Here is a 21,211-nt window from a genome sequence, read left to right as displayed (position 1 = left end):
TGTAAAATATTCCGAAAACTAAGTTTTTCCCTTGACAGTTAATTAATTGCCTTAAAATGAGTATCAAAGTAAGCGATAAAACGCATGATTTGCCAACTGTTGAAAAGAATGGAAAATGTTTTTTTACACTATATATTTCTTGCTAAACATAGTTTTCGGAACATTTTATGGGTTTTACAAACATGTTACACGGAACAGCACTAGAATAAAGTGAAAAATAATGAAATGGCATGCAAGAATTCTTAGTCATAACATTTAGACTGTCAAAATGTCATTTTTAACGTCTTATAGTTTGTCGTCTTGCGTGTGTGGATGATGGATAAGTATGTATGTAAATGTGTGTTGTACACTGATTGATTTCTTACCAATTAGTAACACACTTCACTTATATGGTAAATCTTATTCTTACCGCGTATTTTTTTTTGTCGCCACTGTCAACTCAAGAGTTTCACGGTGAGTATTCAGGAGCCTTAAGGGCGTGTTGCTATTTAAAGTAAAAAAAGTTTAATAAACATATATCCGCAAATGCTTCCTAACAGAAATACAAGTATTGAAAGTTGAATATTTAAAAAAAGAAAGACATTTAATTTAATTTAAACAGTATCAGGCTGATAAAAATATAAACAATAACAGACTAATAGAAAATGTTTCACATGTTCATATTAACTTTCAATGCTTGTATTTCTGTTAGGAAGCATTTGCAGACATATATTTATTAGACTTCTTTTACTGTAAATGGTAATACGCCCTTAAAGTATGGACCTTCAGCCATGGGACATCCTGTATATTGTATATCTTGTCTTAGAAGTAGTTATAATGTACAGTCTTTTAAATTTTCATTAATCAATTTAAAAATTTAATTTAAAAAATTAATTTCTTTAAAAAACTAATGAGAAATTTGATTATAAAAGTTGAATAAAAAATTTGATTGAAAAATAGATTATAAATAAAATTATATTAACAGCTTAAAAATTAAAATTATTTATTTGAATAATAATGATACGTAAGTTTCAATGAGAATTAAGTTTTCATAATAACTAATTAATATGTATTAGATATACATAATTCTTGATACAATTAACGAAATTTGAAATAATTTTTACTTTGAAAAATTATTTAATTTTACCTCTCTGTTCCTACCTTTCTTCTACAACATTATAAAATAAGACATAATAATAAAATTAAATAATTTGTTGAGGTAAGAATTAAAATATATAATTTAAAATATATAATTTAAAAAAAATATATATATATACATTGTTACGCCCGCGACGAGGACTTCGATAATATCGAAGTCGCGCGATAAAGAAATCGCCCGCTCGTGAGACGCGTGAAATAAATAAGCACTTTCTAGAAAGAAATTAAGGAACTTTAATGGGCAACACAACAACACAAACGGTAACACAGAACGATAACACAGAATAATTAGACCACGGATCGGCTCGTGAGAAATACGCGTCCGCTCAGCTTGACAGCTGGCTCCAAACTCAGCTGACTGTTATTGTTGACAAACAATCTTCCTGTCAACGGGATTCGGACAACGGCAGGGTCGTAACGACTCGGGCGCGCGCGTAACAATATATACAGGGTGAAGAAAAAAAGTTGGAACCCCGAAAAATATACATTTTAGTGAAAAATGTATATTTTTCAAACTTTCAAAATGTTTCAAACAAAAGTTGTAGAACTTTAAGTTACGCATTGCATAGTAATATTAATATGACCTTAAATAGCACCGTCAAAATCACATAAAAATCATTTTGAATTTTTTAAATAGAACCCCCTATTTTTCATTATACATTCTTATAACCTCGAGAGCTTTTCAAAACACTATAATTAAGTTATTTTTCATTTAGTATTTTTTGAATTATAAAGTTTGAAATAATTTCTCAAATTTAAACCATAAAATATTTCGTAAATTATTCACTATTCGATGATTTTACCTCAATATTTTTACGCACAAAATAGTGAGAGAAATTTATTGATGTAAAAAAAATACATAGTTATTTAAAAAAAATAGTAATTTGTAATTAATAGTTACATATCTTTTCTTAAAGATTATGTATTTTTTTATTCTAATGAATTTCATTATTTTTTGCTTAAAAGTATCGAGGTAAGATCATCAAACAGTGAAAATTTTGCGAGATATTTTATAGTTTATGTAAATTTGAGAAATTATTTCAAGCCTCATAATTTAAAAAGTACTGAATGAAAAATAACTTAATTATAGTATTTTAGAAAGCTGTCGAGATAAGCTACAAGAATATGTGAAATAGGGAGTTCTATTTAAAAAATCTATTTAAAAAATTCAAAATGATTTTTATATGATAGCGTATATTGATGGCGCTATTCAAGGTCATACTAATATTATTATGTATTGCGTATTACTTACTTAAAGTCCTAAACTTTTGTTTGAAATATTCCAGGTAAGGTTAAAAGAATATTCTTTATCATACACTCAAAAAAAATGATCTTGCAACTATAGCAAAAATTTTCTACGTGCGAAAAATTAACTGAGGCAGATAAACGATTAGCAAATATTGTAATATCGTATATTAGATTAGATTAGATAGACACTTTATTGTATACCATTGTCGGTTTACAAGGCGTTTTTCGAGAAACGTACCCAAAACTTTTACACATTTCTTTCAAAAACAACCATTTCTCTATTACATACACAACTTAAAACTAATTCTTACTGCTAGAACGCAACCCTAACTTCACCCTAACATCTCCCCAGATCGCGCAAGGGGGATGAATCGGCGCGGAGGCTGAGTCAGCCTCCCTCCTCCTCATCCCCCCCGTCCACACACACACACGCATTAAACCCCCCTCGACTTCCGTTTCCTCTCGCCTTACTTTCCTTTTTTTCTCTCTCTTCTCCCTCTCCTTCAACTTCCTGCCCCCACCACAACATTCATTCTCCTTTTCACCCTCTCACTCTTTCCTTCTCTCTCTCATACCATTCCTCTCCCTCACTCCCACTCCTGCACTCTCTCTCCATCTCCTCTACTCCCTTTTCTATTCCTCCTCGTCCTTGCTCCCCCCACTAGCTCCCCCCTTCCTTTCCTCTTCTATCAGCTTCATCCATCCTTCCCCTTCTCCCTCCTCTCCCAGCACCCGTCTCACCGCTTCCTGCCAACTTTCCTCCTTATCTGTCCATTTCCTACATCTCTCCCAAATATGTTCCCATGATTCGACCTCACCTCCACATAGTCTACACATTTTCTTACTATCCTCCTCCCAATATTTTCTTTCCTCCACTTCATTCCCCAGTCTAAACCTTGCTACCCTCGACCACCTTTCCTCTCTCCATCCCTTCTTTAAATACTCCGGTAACCCTTTCTGCTTCTCCTTTATTTCTCTGTACCATTTATTATATCTCGACTTACCTATCTCCTCCCATCTTATCTCTCTTTGTCTTTCTCTCTCCTCTCTCTCCCATTCCCCTTCCCATTCTTCACCCTCTTCCACCTTTCTTATCTTTTCTTCTATTCCTTCTCTACCTACCCCTATCCCTTCAAAAAACATTCTTCTCTCTTTTTCCCATCCCGATTCCTCCCTTCCCTTCATGCTTCTCTCCTTCATCTCCTCCCAACATTTCCGCGCTATCATACTGCCCCTTCCTTTCATCAATCTCCTTTCATACCCCCATGCCCTTCTTCCCGCCCTCACTTTTAATTTCACTCTCTGTAGTTCCTCCCTTATAAGGTACCATGGCGTCCCACTCTCGACCCCCAGTACCCACCTCAAATATCTCTCTTCCAATTTCTCATGCTCTTCTCTCTCTTTCCATCCCCATATCTCTACCCCATATTCCATTACCGACCACACTAATCTGTCAAACAACCTACAAAAGTCTCTTCCCCCAGTCTTTACCAAACCTCCTTTTGCCGATTCCCCATACCTGCCCCATTATAGCTGCTGCCTTCTTCCTTCTGTCTCTAACTTGCGCCTCCTGTCCCCCATTCTTCTGTAACACATATCCTAGATATTTAATTTCTTTCACTTCCTCTATCCTCCTTCCCTTCCACCTCCACTCTACTTTCCTCTCCCTACCCCCTCCTCTTTTAAACCTTACTATTTTAGTTTTCTCAGGATTTAACTCTAGCCTTTTCATTTCCAAGTATCCCTCCAGCCTATCCAACAAACTTCTCATTTCCTCCTCATTTTCCGCCATCAGCACCATGTCATCCGCATACGATAACGTATACACCCTGTCCCCTCCTAACCGTATTCCTCCCCATTTAACCTTTCCCATCCTTTCCTCTATATCCGCCAGAAGTACATTGAATAATGTTGGACTAATCGGACATCCCTGCCTCACTCCTCTCGCTGTCCAGAAGCAATCTCCTATCTCTCCCCCCACCCTCACTCTGCTCTTCGTCTCTCTCAACAACTGCTCCACCCTCTTCGTTATTCCCTCCCTTACGCCTCTTTCCCTCAACGCCTCTATCAACACTTCTCTATCTACTGAGTCAAATGCCGCCTTTAAGTCAACAAATAACCCTACCATTTTCCCTCCTTTCCTTCCTAATTGTCTATTTATCAGGTAATTTATAACATATATGTTGTCTATTGTTCCCATCCCTTTCCTAAAGCCTGTTTGGTTCTGTGGTATTATCCCTTTCCTTTCTATTTCTACTTTTAATCTCTCTGCTAAGACCATAACATACACTTTGTATAATGTCGGGAGCAACGTGATCCCTCTATATTCCTCCACTTTTTCTCCTTCCCCTTTTTTTACCAGTGGCACTATGATCCCTTCCCTCCACTCCTCTGGCCATCCTTCTCCCTTCCATACTTTATTGCAGAATTCCCATATCCATCCCTCTAACTCCTCCCCTCCGAATTTCCAGACTTCACCCGGTATCCATCTATACCGCTCGCTTTTCCTTCCTTTAGCCTTCTTATCGCCTTCCTCACTTCCTCTCTCCCTATCTCTCTTTCCTCCTCCCCTTCCTCCCTACCTCCCTCTACTCCCTTGACTACCCTTCTTTCCACCCCACCCAACAACCTCATAAAATGTTCCCTCCATTGCCCCATTTCTATGCTCTCGTTTACCCTTCGTTTTCCTCTCCTCTCCCTATTTACAATCTCCCACACATCTTTTTCCCTTCTAGCTGACATTACTTTCCTCTCCCATTTCTCATTTTCTTCCTTCCTCTTTTCCTCACATAGAGTTCTATACCGTTTCCTGCCCCTTTTGTATTCCTCCTCCTGGACCTTATTCCTCCTCCAGTCCCTCAGCAACCTTCTTGCTCTCTTTTTCTCCTCTCTACACTCTTCGTCCCATCATCCTTTTTGACGCCTCCCCTTCATCTCTTCCTCCCTCCCTTCCTCCACCTCCCTCAAAGCCCTTTTCACCTTTCTTTCCATCTCTCCCCATTGCTCCTCCAAGTTCCCTGACTTCAACTCTTCTAACTCGCCTATCTTCTGTATGAAATCATTCCTTCCTTCCTTATCCCATATACCCCTCCATTCTTTTTTCTTTATCTTTTCCTTATTTTCTCTTTCTCTTCTCCCTCCTATCTGTATCTCTATCGGGTGATGATCCGAATCAATCCTGTCCCCCACTCTCAAACTATCTATTTCCCGCCTAGTTTCTTCCCCCCCCATTACATAATCTATCGTCATATTTCCCTTCCCCCCCGTAAAAGTGTATTCCCCGTTTTCATCTCCTTTCGTACAACCATTGAATACCCCCCATCCATTTTCCTCCATCCACTCTACCAGTCTCTTACCCTCCGCATTTATTATTTCATCCTTCGCGTTTCTTTCTCTTCTCCCCCCGTTTTCCTCCTCCACTCCCCCACCTTCCCTTCCTATCCTTGCGTTAAAATCTCCTCCTACCAGCAGCTTCCCAACCTCTCTTCTATCATTATACCTCTCTACCTTCCTCGTCATCTCCTCTATTCCGTTATCCACATACACCCCTATTATTCTCCATTTCTCATTCCCGTGCCTAATCTCTCCCACAACCACCCCCTCTGTTTCCACTCTAATCTCCCCTCCTTCTGCCAGACCCTTTTTAACGCCCATAATTAACTCTCCCTTGGCTCTCCCTCTTTTTCCTTCTTTCCTTGCCCATTGCCCCCCCCCCCCATTTGTAACCCTTTGGTAATCTAGCTCTCATCCTCTCCCACTCCTTTTCCTCTAACCACGTCTCTATCAAGATCAAGACCTCCCACCTTCCTAGTTTTTCCCAAAATTCCTTATCTTTATTCTTCAACCCAGCTACATTCCAAAAGGCCACAGTCCATGCCTCTTTCTCTCTCTCTTTCTTCCTATTTATCTCCTTATTATCTCCCCTGCTCTTACTCCTTCCCTTTTTATTTTCTTTATTATTCTTTCCTCTCTCTACACTATTTTCCCTCTATATTTTTTCCTTTTCTCCTTCGTCTTCTTCTCTAATTGCTCCTCTCCCGTCTACTAACACCTCCTCTTCTTCATCCCACCTCCACCATTTCTCTTCTATCCTTATTTTTCCATATCCTATCCATACTTTCCTACCTCTTCTCATCTCTTTCCCTGCTATCTCCTCTAACCTCCATCTCATCTTCCTCTCTTTCCATGTCCAGTCCTCTATGATCCTCTCCTTCCTACCCCTCAGTTTATTCTTTCTGCTCATTATCTCCATTCTCTGTTCCTCATCCTTCAGTCTCACCCATATTGTCTCGTTTGCTCCTTCACCCCTTCCTAATTTCCTCACCTCCTCTATCGTTGCCTTAACCCCTATTCTATCGAATACTTTCTCCACCGCCTCCCTCCCCCCTCCCTCACTCACCTCCATCCCTCTTATTATCAGATTTTTCTTCCTATCCTTCCTCTCTTTCCTTTCTATCTGTTTCTCCAACTCCTTCACTCTCATCTCTACTTCCGTTTTTCCCTTTACATTTCCCTCTCTTCCCCCCTCCTTTCTATCCACTCCCTTTTCCCTCTCTAGTTCGATTATTCGCTTCTCCAGTCCCTTACTATGTTCTGTCCATCTGTCTACCTCATTCCTCCATTTTTTGTCCTGTTCTCTTAACTCCTTTCTTATTTCTTCCATAATTCTTCCCTGTTCTCCTATTTGCTCCATTACTTTCCTCATCGTCCCTTCCATCATCGTCCTCATCTCCTCTTTCCATTCCCACATTGCTTTCTCTAACCCCCCTCCCCCCAACTCCCTTTTTTCTGCTCCGCTACTACTCCCCCCTTCCCTTATATTTCCTTTCCTGCCTGCCACCGGTGATCTCGGCGTTTTCTTACTCTTAATCGATATATCTATCTGCTTTCCTTCCTCCCCCTCCTCCTCTCTCTTTCTCTTTTTCACCCAGTCTTCGATACTCCCTACGCTCTCAGCCTCACTTGCACTCGCGCTCCTAAATCTTTCCAAACCCCCCACACTCTTCCTTCCTTCCATTCTACCTTATTTATTTGTTTATTTATTTATTTATTTATTTATTTATTTATTAGTTACTAATTGTAAATATACTTCGATCTCTACTCCCCTGACCAATCACGATCTCCTATCTCTCCACCTAGGTCCCTAGACTCAACTCTCGACTCTCGACTCTCGATTCTCGATTCTCACTCCCGCTTCGATTCTCGACTCTAATACCTACACGTTCGCACCTCTACTCCTTCCCTACTCTATGCTCTGTGTCCAACCGTCAAAGCACTATTTTCAATACCTCCTCTACTCCTCCACCTTCGCACCCTCCTCTTTCCCTCACTCCCCCGCACTCTGCGACCTCTCTCACTCTCACCCCACACTCCTCTCGCACTCTCCTCTCTCCTTACTCGCACAATCTTTATTATCTCCTTCCCACTTTCTACCACACGTCTATACTCTACTGCGCCGGAAACGGAAGTCCGTAATATCGTATATATGTTGCACGCAATCAATCTGAATGATAGAGACAGAATTTATATCTGAACTGTTTATGAAATTTAGAAAGAAAGTTTTTCTGTGGTGTCTATCCATGTTATGATCAATCATACTTGTTATAAAGTTTGGCTGTAGTACACAGAAAATACTAGCAGCAAAAGACAAATGAATATATAATCCTGATACTTAATATAGTTTGTATAACGCGCCTAATCTGTCTATCTCCTTTGACAATTGCGCATCGTGCGTTCACTAGTCACGCGTGCCGTTGCAAGTCCGAGTCGGTTCAGCACGCAATACGCAGTAACACGTGTTTGGTGAAATCACGTAATTTTATAAAATTGTGGTGAAATTGTGGAGAAATTGTGTTTATTATTGTGAAGTATTATTCTTCGAAAAAGTATTCGAAAAATTTTCGTATAATTATGGTAGATAATAACATAATTATAATAATAAAATTATTAAAGACGTATTAAGAAGCTGGAATCTCGAGCAATACGGATCGGCGTTTCAGTAAGTAAAAAAGCAATTATCATTAAGTTTCTAAGATTAGTGTTACTATAATCACATATTAGATAGATATAATATAATAGATATAATATAATCTATCATATTAGATAGATTCAATTACATAAGTTTATTTAATTTATGTTGATATTAGTATTTTTTTACATATCTTATTCGTTATATTATACATATTTAACCGGTTATGTTAATGAAAAATTTTCAAAAATTTTTTCTCTATTTTTTATTTCTCGTATATTGAAATAATTATAAATCTTTATCAAATATAAAATCCATTTTCAGATATAAATTTAAAAAATATAGGACATTTAATAAATCTATTTATTGATAAAATTAATAATATATCTATTTATTGATAAAGTTAATAATATATCTATTTATTACATAGAAGTTAACTACGTATACTTATATTGATATATTAATCTTTTTTAGAGATAACCTTGTTATGGGGTCTCAAAAAATATTTTATTGCACATTTAAATATTTACATTTTGTAGATAATGGTATAAAAGTTGATGAACTTCCCAGATAGCACATGGAACTCCTATGGACGTCCAATGGACATTCGAGTTTGGACATGTGGACGTCCATAAGATGTCTGAATTAAGTCCGACGGATATCCATTGGACGTCCATAAGACGTCCATTATTCACTACTTCGGATGTCCAAAAAACAAACCAAAAACGGATCTAAAATGGATATCATTTTCAGTGCCCTTACCATTATAATTATTGTTGAAATAAATATTTAAAACTTTATAAAGGTGAGATTAATGAGTAATAAAAGTTTGAAATGTAAAATTAATTATTTATATATATTTATAAAATACTTTTATATATATTTATAAAATACAAATACCAATATTATTTAATTGTCAGTTTGGACTTTTAAAGCACACATCGCAGAATCACATTAAACTTATACAGTTTGAACTTATAAATTATATGTAATCAAATTATAGTTTGAACTTATAAATTATATTACAGTTCGAACTTATAAATTATATTATATATATCTTTATATATGTTTATATATTATTTTTATAATAAGACAAACATGTTAATAAACTCTAAAAAACAATGTCAAATATAAGAAAAATAACGTCAGATAAAATTATAAGAAACAAAGGACTATAATAATTACTTTCTAATTAATTACTTTCGCATGTTTCAATTTTTTTTTTCGTATTACATCGTTCTTTTGCCCTCCTCAACCATTTTTGGATTGCTTTTTCCAATTCCAATTTAGTGTAAGAATCACAATATGCAGTACCTGCAGCTGCAACAGAATAAGTGATTAGTATACTTGCGAAGATCATTGAATTTATTTCTTCAATAAATTAATTTTGCATTAAAAGTTGAAACAAATATATATATGTGTATATATATATATATATATATATATATATATGTATATGTATATATATATATATATATATATATATTTATATGCTATTACAAAAATATATATGAAATAATATGCATTTTGCACCTAATAACATATCTGCTATTCGAAGATTGGAAAATTGTCTTTTGAACTTAGCACCCAGCCAACTATATTGGACTGCAAGTTCATTCGTAATTAATCGGCTTAAATTTCTTTTAATAAAATTATAAGGACATGTGCCTCCTATTATACGTGTTTCCATAGTCTGCAAAAATTCATATATTACATTACAATAGATCATCTGTTCTTTTCTGTTCATTGACTGCACTAGTTCAGAGTTTATCATTTTTATTCCACATTGGAAAGAAAGATATAAACTCTGAACTAGTGCAGCCAATTTAGCTGAAAAAAACAGACCTAATATTCAATTCTTGTTTTACAAAGTATTTTATAAAGTATATATAATTTGTATATACATATATGTATTACCGAACGTTCAAAGTTTTCTGAAATTTTTAAAAATTCCTCTACGGCTCCTTCAATCTCTTCAACCGTCTTTAACGGTAAATCAAACGAGAAATAAATTGACTTTTCATTTTGCTTGTTGACATCCTTATTTTGTTGCATAAGATTACCGGTTACGATATCTTTTATTTCTCTTAAATCGTCTGCCATTTGCCACAATTGCGTTTTGAAGAAGCTTTGTTGGCGAATAATTTCCTTAAAATATTTCGTATTATCTGTAAAAGAATAATGTTATATATTTTTAAACTATTATGTTCCAACTCTATTCATTTGAATAACGATAATTTACAACTGTATAAAAAATACACATACCATCATCTCGAGTGAATGAATGAGGAACATTATTCAAAGAAGTGTCAATGTTACTATTGAGGGAGTCACGTGTATTGAATGTTTGTTTGGTTGCTTTGAATCCACTTGCATTTGAATTAATTTTCATGGATTCTGCAAAATTAATATAATATCTACAATTCTACATTATAAAAGATAATTTATATCCATCGTGGCGTTTAATTAATTAATTAATTAATTTATTATTAATTTATGATTAATCATCATGTTTAACAAGAAAAAATACATATTTTTATTATATAATTACATCCTTTGATATGAAAAAAATATATACATATACTTGATTTTCAACACTGTCTAATTTAATTTAATAGATACTTCGAAATTTAAAAGATCAAAAAAAAGAAAGAAAAATAAAAAGAATTTTTAAAATGTTACTATTTAAATAATAAATTAATTACATATAACAATAAATTAAATGCACCTATATATATATATTCTAATTAAATGCACCTATATATAATCTAAATAATGAACTGAATACTTATTTTATTTATCTACCTGTCATTTGCGGATGTTTTGGAAGAATGCTATTAGACTCTTCAGAATCTTCAGAGTGTTCAGAATATATAGCTCTTCTGGTCTTTTTTTTAACCATTTCGTTCTCTGAGAAAATAATTTTAAGTATGAATTAGTATATACTATGTCAAATACACTATACTATAATACATATATGGTAATACATATATGGTGTATTTGACAAAGAGTATACTAATATATATGTATAAAAACATTAATATTTACACAATAAGTAGAGAAAATGTTTGTTTATTGAAACAAACCTTTTATTTGTTTTTGTTTTGTTGAGTAGTTGTTATTTTTATCGTAATCGTCATCGCTGTCACTTGCCACGTACAGACGATTTATTATTCTTTTTCTTTTCGTGCTCTCAATCTCTGAATTTAAATCGGATGCGGATGTGTATTCGGCTTTTTTGGTTTTTAATCTCGCTACATTGTAATCATCTAAAATTATGCAAATTAATATTACATTATAATGAGCAATAGCCATAATATATATTACTTTAATTTTAGAAAAATAATATTAATTTAAATATTTTTTACAAATAAAAAAAAAATAATAAAATATTACTCACCATAAGTGCTATTTCGAAACGTTATAATATCGTAACATGGCCAACATGTATTTCGTTCCATGTTTTTCCGAATTGCTGTGATAATCTGTTCATATTTAAATGGAGGCCAATAACATTTGTTGTGTTCAATCCAGCTCGATGGTACTGCTTCAACAGTGTTATCTGTTGAAAACTGAACTACCGTCCACGTTGGTTTCTCCATTCCTGGATAAATATAAAAGCGAAAACGCGCAATTTTTTTTTGACAATTGTGAAATTATTAATTATTAAAAATATTGACATTTGCAGCAACAAAAAAAAAGCTAATAATTCGTCAATATTATATGTAAAGTATTATGCATGGATAATAATATACACAGATTATATTTAAAAAAATAATGAAATACTGGAAAAAATATTATTATATATAATTATTATATAAATTATTATATGTAATCTGACCAAATATAATTATGTAATAATACTAACAAGTGCTAACAATTACAAATATGTACTAAAATAATAAAATATTTAAAACAGATTAAGAAATGTTTCTAATAATAAAAAAAAAATTTTCTTTACGTTGTTCTTATAATGATTTTGTGAAAATTATAATATATAATAAAATAGAATAAACAAATAATATAAATTAAAATAAACGAAAATAATCCAATTTTGTATAATACTTTGAATTTCGGGTAAATTAGCAATAAATGTACTTTGTTATCTATAATTCTGCATGTAATAAAGGAAAAATAACGTATGTATTTTTATATTTTAATCTAACACACTTATTCGCAATTTGATCCAAATTCCAAGTCTGTAAATTGCCTAGATTACAGACTTCATAAATATTTAATTTAGAAGATTTGCAGGGTTTAGTATAAAAATCTTTAAGAGTCTTATACTTATTTCCAACTACAATAATATTCTCGTTAGACGCAGCAAAATTGAGGATAACTATAATACTTCCATCCAATAGACGACAACAATTATCAGGTTTTTTATTTGTTAAGATAAATTTTTTAAACACGATTTTATTAAATTGATTATAATTCTGACAATTGATAAGTGGACCATTGCAATGCGGATTTAAAAGTTGAGGTTTATGTTGTCTTAGATTACAATTTATGTTTATATTAGGATTTATATAATTATTTTGTTCAGTTATCCGGCAAACAATTTGCTCCAAAGGTTTATCATTTTTACGAATCATTTTTAAAATTGATTGCATATAATTCTCGAATGGAAAAGCACTGAATTGTTGTAATGATCCGAATTTTTTTACGTCGTCACAAAGATGTAATAAATTATGTGTATTATGTGATGCATTTTCTTTACCGTATAAAATAATTAATGTTTCAACGTAATATCGTAATAATAATGTAGCGTAATCTAAATACAGTTCAATATACTTTGAATTGGATAAAATAGTAGCAGCTATGTGTAAAGTTAAAAAATTTAAATATTTATCGCGACTTAATACAGATTTTAATACAACTGGCCCAGTATATAATAAAAATGTTCTATATTCAGTAGCTTTCCACCTTTTGCTTTCTAATATTGATCTTGGTTTTCTATTAAACTCACATGGTATATTATATCTTTGCTTTTCTAAAAATGTTGATATTATCGATTGTTGTTGCGATGATAATTTAGCATGAGAAAGAGATTTTCCATGGCACCATAACAAAACTATTTTTTTAACTTCTCCTAAAAAAAGTAAATGCATTGGATCTGATGGAAAATCAGACACCATATCTATATTTGGAATTAATTCTAATATCGATGTACCTGTATGATGATCTGACTGTGATTTTAATCTAAATTCTTTATCTGTTCTTACATTTGAAATTTCTAAATATGGAAAGCACACTCTATTTAAATAATATTCGCCTTTAACTTCACATTTTGTACATGAATAATAACCTGAATGATCTTTTGTATATTTTATAAAAGATAGAGCTGGTACATCACAAATAAAAGCTTTAATTTTAAATGGATATATTATTCCGTTAACTGTTATACCATGATTAATCAAATTTTGAGCTTCTTTTACAAAAGATTCTAAAAATTTATTAGCATCTGTAGGCTTTTCATACCCATGATAAATTTCAATAATACCAATATTATTATAATTATTAGATAAACTACATAAAATAGGATAGACTTGACTCCCTGAACTTTTGGATAAAGGCAAACCGTCGATATTTATGATAATTTCGATTATCTCTAAATCTTTAAAAGAATATTGCGATGTTTCTAAAAGTTTCTCCACGCAATAATTAATTCCAAAATGATAATAGCGTCCTGGTTCAACATCCTTTGTATTTACTTTTCTCATAGTACCTAATAAAGTACGAGCATCTCGAGGAAGTTCAGAATATTTCGGTTTTAATATTGCAATCAATTCATTTAATGCGACGTGACTTATTCGATTTCTAATAGTCCACCTTTGTAATTGTGATGTAAAACTTACATTATCTTCACGATGTTTAAAATTATCTAAAAAATTATTCTCATTAATAAAGGTATTAATATCTACATTATTATTATCGCTGCTAAGAGTCTCTTCATCATTATTTATTAATATAGAATTATCACTATAACCGTTAGATGTTAACGATAAATTTTTATCCAATTTTTTATTTAAATTAGTCGTATTTACGAGTTTATCTCTCTCAAGAACTAATGATGATAATTCACTAATAGTACTTGAAACTGAAGGTGTGTTAATATTTAAGGAAAAGTTACGATTAGATTCTACAATATTAATAGATGCATTAGCTATCTCTTTCGCATGTGTATAATATTTTCTATTTACTTTAGGCATTTTTGATATGATTATTATTAATGATACTCACTGAACGAATGGCTTCTATCTAATCACTCCAATTAAAATAAAAATAAGAACTGAACAGGTACAATTTGTGTTGTATCTGCAAAACATAAAGATCTAACCTTATTATATGTAGCCATTGGTGTCAATCCGATTCTATTTCGGATCTTTAATCAAAGCTATTATTCAAGACATACTTACCCTTTTATTACGAGTTCCTCAATTTTAATAGAAGAATAAGAACTAGATCGGTATAATCTGCGTACAAAATAAAGATCTAACCTTATAATTTGTACTCGGTATCAACCCAATTTTATTTCTCATCTTTAATCAAAACCATATTCATATACAATTTTAACAAGATCTACTTACCGTTTTTCCTCGAAATGCGCACAGAACATTTATATTAGTTCGAAAAAACAAGAAATTAAAATATGGAAAACAAGCAGGAGCAGATTGTGAGTTCCTCGATTTGGCGGGATGACGGGTCGCAGCTTGTAGCTTTTCTCGCGCATGCGCGTTGAGTGAGGTATCGATAAAGTATGTTAATCAAATAAATAAGATCCTATATATATATATATATATATATATATATATATATATATATATATACAGGGTGTCAATTAAGTCCCGGGACGGCTGAATATTTTCTCATGTAAGGTATTTTTGAAAAAGGTCAAGGTCATTTCTGAAGTAATTTTCAACGAGGAATTCAACGGTGACCTTCAATTTGACCTTGAGCTTGACCTTCAAGGTTATTTGAAGGTCAAAGTGTTTTTTTTAAATAGGAACCCCTATTTTTGATTGTATATTCTTATAGCTGACCTCGAGAGCTTTCCAAAACACTATAATAAAATATTTTTCCCTCAAGCATTTATCGAGTTATGATGCTTCAAATCATTTCTTAATTTTACATAAACCGTAAAATATCTTGTAAAATATTCACTTTTCGATTATTTTACCTTAATACTTTTATGTACAAAATAATGAGAGGAATCAATTGGTTTAAAGAAAACATACAGTTGTTTTTAAGAAAAAATATGGAATTGTTAATTGCAAATTACATATTTTTTCTTAAAAACAACTATATGTTTTCTTTACGCCAATTGATTCCTCTCATTATTTTGTACATAAAAGTATTAAGGTAAAATAATCGAAAAGTGAATATTTTACAAGATATTTTACGGTTTATGTAAAATTAAGAAATGATTTGAAGCATCATAACTCGATAAATGCTTGAGGGAAAAATATTTTATTATAGTGTTTTGGAAAGCTCTCGAGGTCAGCTATAAGAATATACAATCAAAAATAGGGGTTCCTATTTAAAAAAAACACTTTGGCCTTCAAATAACCTTGAAGGTCAAGCTCAAGGTCAAATTGAAGGTCACCGTTGAATTCCTCGTTGAAAATTACTTCAGAAATGACCTTGACCTTTTTCAAAAATACCTTACATGAGAAAATATTCAGCCGTCCCGGGACTTAATTGACACCCTGTATATATATATATATATAAATAACTTGCCCTATGTATCCTTTTTAAAAGTTTTTGGAAAATTAATTAAAAACATAAAATAAAAATAATATGCATAAATTATATTAATATAATTATTTTCTTACGTATATAATATATACTTTATTTAACTTGTTTTCTGCGAGATTCATTAAACTGAAGTATCCATCACACACACACACACAATATAAATATGCGTGATGACTATATAAACGACACCATCGCGTGTTGCGAAAATTTGACATCCACTATCGGACATCCTATAGACGTCCAAATATTGACCATTAAAAGATGTTTGAAATCAGATATACGATGGACGTCCATTTTATGTCCATGGACGTGCGGACGTAAAACGGACATAAAATGAACGTCCATAGGATGTACTGTGCTATCTGGGTTACTATTAGAACCTGAATAGAAAGATGTATTAGATTCTCTCATTCCAATCCCTGGCCACAGTATAAGAAAGAACAGTAGGCTCACTCGATGTCGGCACCTTTGATTGATCTAAATAACTAAAAGACCGCCATATTGCTGGTTGTGCGCGGGTTTCAATTTGTTCAAAATTAAAACAATCATTCTAGTTCAAAAGGCGCATAGCGAAATCCGCATGTTTTCGCTAATAAATATTCGAGAATTTAAAATTAACGGGCGTCGAGAATCTTCTCGAAATGTCTGTTTATTAGAAAAAACTCGAATGCTCGAGTTATCGCATTTTTTCTCCACCAAAAAAACCGCTCATTATCACCGCTGACAATATTATTGTCAACCGCCGTTAAAATTTACGCCGCTCATGGGCATGCGCGCCCATGCGTCACGATCAGCTGATCGCCAATCAGCTAATCTAAAAAGATTGCGCGCATGGAAAATAAACGACATCCAACGTGAGACGTCATTAACAACCAATGACACACGCCGCAATAGTGTCACCGCTAAAATATTAAATTAATTGGTCCACGTCGAAGCGGGCCCAAAAATCCGCTCGCTTTATAATGGGCACCGCGCGTGGACCAGCCAAGTCTCGCACTTATCGCTGCTCGCAGTATTCTGAAAACCGCTTCGCTTTACCGCTTTGTCTAACCGCAAATATAACGACCGCTTCTCACTCGGACTTCTCTCTATTATTCCGGCATCTGAAATATATGTTAATTTTTTTTTGTGTAAACTGTTAATAATTGTGTGGTGAAAATAAAACTCAAAAAAACCAAAAAAAGAATTACGTGTCGTGTCAAGTTTTTTGCGTTAAATAATCTGCTCGCGGTCATCCGTCTGCCGCGTTTTCAAAACTTTGCGCTGTCGCAGCAATCCGCGCTCACTCGCGAACACAATTCAAAAAACGTAATCGATACAATCAAGGAAATATATATATCTAATATAACAATATTAAATATATATTTATGTAATTACCAATTAATACATATATACACATTATTTCTTATTAAGAAATAAATTTATTAAAATGTTTTTTTTTAATTCAAATATATTTTTTTATTGAAATCTCTCTGTAATACAATAATTATACAATACAATAATAAATGTATATAAAAAACCATATATATTAACAAATAACTTACAAAGATAAAAAACAAGAAATTCAAGAAACATATGTAGTATATATAGTAATAATGTAGTATATATAGTACTACACATACATATGTAGTATATATAGTAATAATAACATTTTAATCACAATGATATTGATAGTATTTTTTATATCAAGATAATATTTTTAATTATAAATTATTATGATATATATAATTTATTCTATCATCTATATACAAGTAATTTTATTAATGTGTGTATAAGTATTTATGTATATATATTTGTATTGTATATTTTTACTTGTATAAATGTATATAGTAACATTGTATTTTGTGTTTGTATATATGTATAATATATATGTGTCTCTTTATATATGTATATATGTATATACACGGTGGGCCATTTTAATCGATGCACCTGAATATCTCCGTTGGTAAGCCGAATACAAAATAATTGTTCAGACAAAAGTTGTATGGTTTCAAGGGGGACATATGATGATGTCATTAGTTTAATCTTGAAGAGCCACCGAAGGTCACGTGAAGGTCAGCTCCAACTTTTTAAATGGGACACCTTATATGCTTTTGCATATTCTTGTAGCTCATCTCAAGAGCTTTCCAAAACACTATAATTAAGTTAGTTTTCATTAAGTACTTTCCAAGTTATGAGGCTTGAAATTATTTTTTAATTTTACATAAACCGTAAAATATCTAGTAAACCATTCATTTTTCGATTATCTTACCTTGATACTTTTATGTACAAAATAATGAGAGGAATCAATTGGTGTAAAGAAAACACATAGTTGTTTCTAAGAAAAAATATGGAATTTGCAATTAACAATCTCACTTTGTTTACGTATGGCTCCAAAAAAGTTTTCCAAACTGTCTTGATTCAACCGTCTAGTAAATAGTAAATATAAAAAAAAACTGAATAGAAATTGATGCCTGTTGCAAATGATTCCATAATTGTAGTACTGAATTAATTGAAATAATAAAACATTTTATTGACTTAAAAGAATTTGTTATATCTTTTCCATCTTTTCTAATTATTTTAATGCGTTGTAAAAACTGTATTGTGTCATTTAGAAAAGTTACTTGTTCGTTTGTATGTGTGAATGCTTGCTTATTACAATTACTGCTGTGAAGTTTGGAAGAATTTAAAATATCGAATAATTTGTCAAATCTCTCTACAAACTTTGCTGTGTAAATAGCTTCCGTAGGTAGAGATCCTAAACTAACAAACGTATTTATATCAGCAGAAACAGAATGACTTAATACCTGTGCTGCATATTTAACTTTCATTTTTTCGAAATTATTTGGGTAAGTATGACTATCTGTCAATCTAGGAGCCGCTCTAAATTGAACTTTTTTATCTATATTGCATAAAAATTTTCTATATGTTTGAAACCATGAAACTATTTTATCTCCATCAAGTACATAATACTGTAATAATAAGTTCCTAATTGCTTTTATCAAATGAGGCACATCAAAAAAGTAAAATATTTTCTCTTCATCTATTTTGAAATATGGTGTTTTATCATTAATATCTAGTAATCGGGTTAACTGATAAAAGTTAGAGCCCATATCTGAAATAAGATCAACAATTTGCAAACCAATGTTCTTTATCTTTCTTACTGCTTCTGGTATAATTTTCAGTAAGTCAGATGCCTTCATCGAGGAGTTTAAAAAAAATAACATGGTTGCTTCCATGATTGACAGATGTCTTTAACCATAATCACTGCTACATTACATGTTAGTAACTGTGAAGTATTTTGTGAATATCCTACGTCTTCAAAGCCTATGACTTTGTCTGTTGTTATATTGTAAAATAAGTGTGATTTCAAAGACATTTCTATTGTCTATACAAAATATGCAGTATTTACTAATTTCTGGCAAATGATCAATTTTAAGTTTTAGTATTTTAAATACGTTCTCTTGTAATCCTGGACATATATAACAATTTTGTGTAAATTTTTTTAGAGTTGCACAGCTAGGCAAACAAAACAATATAGATTTATTAGCTAAATTTTTGTATACTTTGGGACTTAAAAAATATATAAATAAACAATGTTGTTTGAATGAAACGTTACCGTATCTTCTACCTTTTGGATCTTGTTGAAACAAACGTGCTTGCATTTTTTAAAATTCCGATGTCTGTTTTGAAAAATACTTCTCCATATCTAATGTATGAATATCTTCCTTTTTCATTTTCTTTGCTTTATGTAATTCTAATTCCAAAGTAGCTATCTTTCTTTTATAGCCTCTTATCTCTTGATAAAGATGTACTTTTCGTGGAAATGTAAAAGATAATGACAAAAGTGTTTGTGTCCCTGATTCTAATGGTTTTACTTTTATTTTTTCTACATGTATTACATCTAGGTTCTTGTCATTAAATATATCTAGTGCAATGCCTTTGTCTTGTGTATTTTCGATATTTTCAGTATTTTCTTCTTGTGCATTTACGACATTTAAAATATTTATGCAGTGTGTTTCTACATTTGAATTATTTGAACTCGTTTCTTCATCTATAAGAGGATCTATAATATTTTATATTATATATAATTCTAATAGAGACTAAAGCAAACAGAAACATAAATATAATTTCTCACTCAACAATATACCTGCACTGTATGTCAACATACTTTGTACGTAACAGTTACATTGTTAAGTAAGAAATTATTACTGATATTTCTATTCATTAGTATTTACTAGAATGTTAATATTCTAATGCTATTGTATTGTTGGAAAATAACTTACCATTATGTCTTACAATATAATTTGGAATGGCATGTGGTTGCAATCTCGTTCTCTCATAATTTAAAAACATATTAGATGCAAAATGAAGTTTGCATATTCTATAATTATTATAAAGTTGTGTGGCTGTCTTTGAAAACAAGTCTTCTCGACCACAGGCTGATACCGATAATTTTGACCTTCAAACAATAAGTAGGAAAATATTATTTTTTTTCTATTTGTTTAACAATTAATTATAGAATATAGTTTAAAAATTAAATTCAGCTCAACTTTAAATGCAAAGGTTAAGAAATCGGCTTTAAAAGTAAAACAAGTAACACAATAATATATAATATAATAATAACATAATAATAACTAACTTTCTATATCTTTTGGGAATCGAAACAAAGTTTCTTTTATGCCTCGTTTCTCACTACTTGCACTTTGGCATCCTTTGAAGGCACAACGATATCCACCTCTTTCATTCATATTAAATTCTATTTCGGTTTTAACAGAATAAATATCACGTTTTGCTGATTTAAGAGTAACGGATAGAGGTTATAAATATAGCTATTACATATATTTACATCCGCCATATTGTTGGTTGTGCGATTCAGTCATGCGCGAGAGTCAAGTATTAGTACGCTTTTTGACAGAGTGAGTCTACTGTTCTTTTCTATACTGTGCTCTGGCCACAGAATGAAATTTATCAAACATTTGAGAAAATTGATGGAAGAAAAAAATGAAGTGTCAATAGAATTACATCATTAGTTAATATAATTGATAATTACAAAAAGCAATATTTGAAGCACTAAAAAAATGTTTAGATTTTATATTTTAATTATTCATTGCAAATATA

The 21,211-nt window shown here is 31.9% G+C and overlaps 1 protein-coding gene across 1 annotated transcript; it reads right to left on the bottom strand.

Moving 5' to 3' along the window:
- Nucleotides 1–6,373: 6,373 nt before the first annotated feature.
- LOC105258005 (golgin subfamily A member 6-like protein 2) lies at nucleotides 6,374–7,402 on the bottom strand. Its single transcript, XM_011268992.2, has one exon. It carries the CDS (start codon nucleotides 7,400–7,402, stop codon nucleotides 6,374–6,376), a length of 1,029 nt encoding a protein of 342 aa, XP_011267294.2.
- Nucleotides 7,403–21,211: the final 13,809 nt, after the last annotated feature.

Source organism: Camponotus floridanus, unplaced genomic scaffold, assembly GCF_003227725.1.
Source record: "Camponotus floridanus strain SB8 unplaced genomic scaffold, Cflo_v7.5 scaffold149, whole genome shotgun sequence".
Lineage (NCBI taxonomy): Eukaryota > Metazoa > Arthropoda > Insecta > Hymenoptera > Formicidae > Camponotus > Camponotus floridanus.
Note: the sequence above shows the minus strand (reverse complement) of the source record. Positions and strands in the feature narration are given on the sequence as shown.

What these genes read in the sequence shown, in the direction of transcription:
- LOC105258005 (XM_011268992.2), bottom strand. Translation starts at nt 7,402, where the DNA reads ATGGAAGGAAGGAAGAGTGTGGGGGGTTTGGAAAGATTTAGGAGCGCG.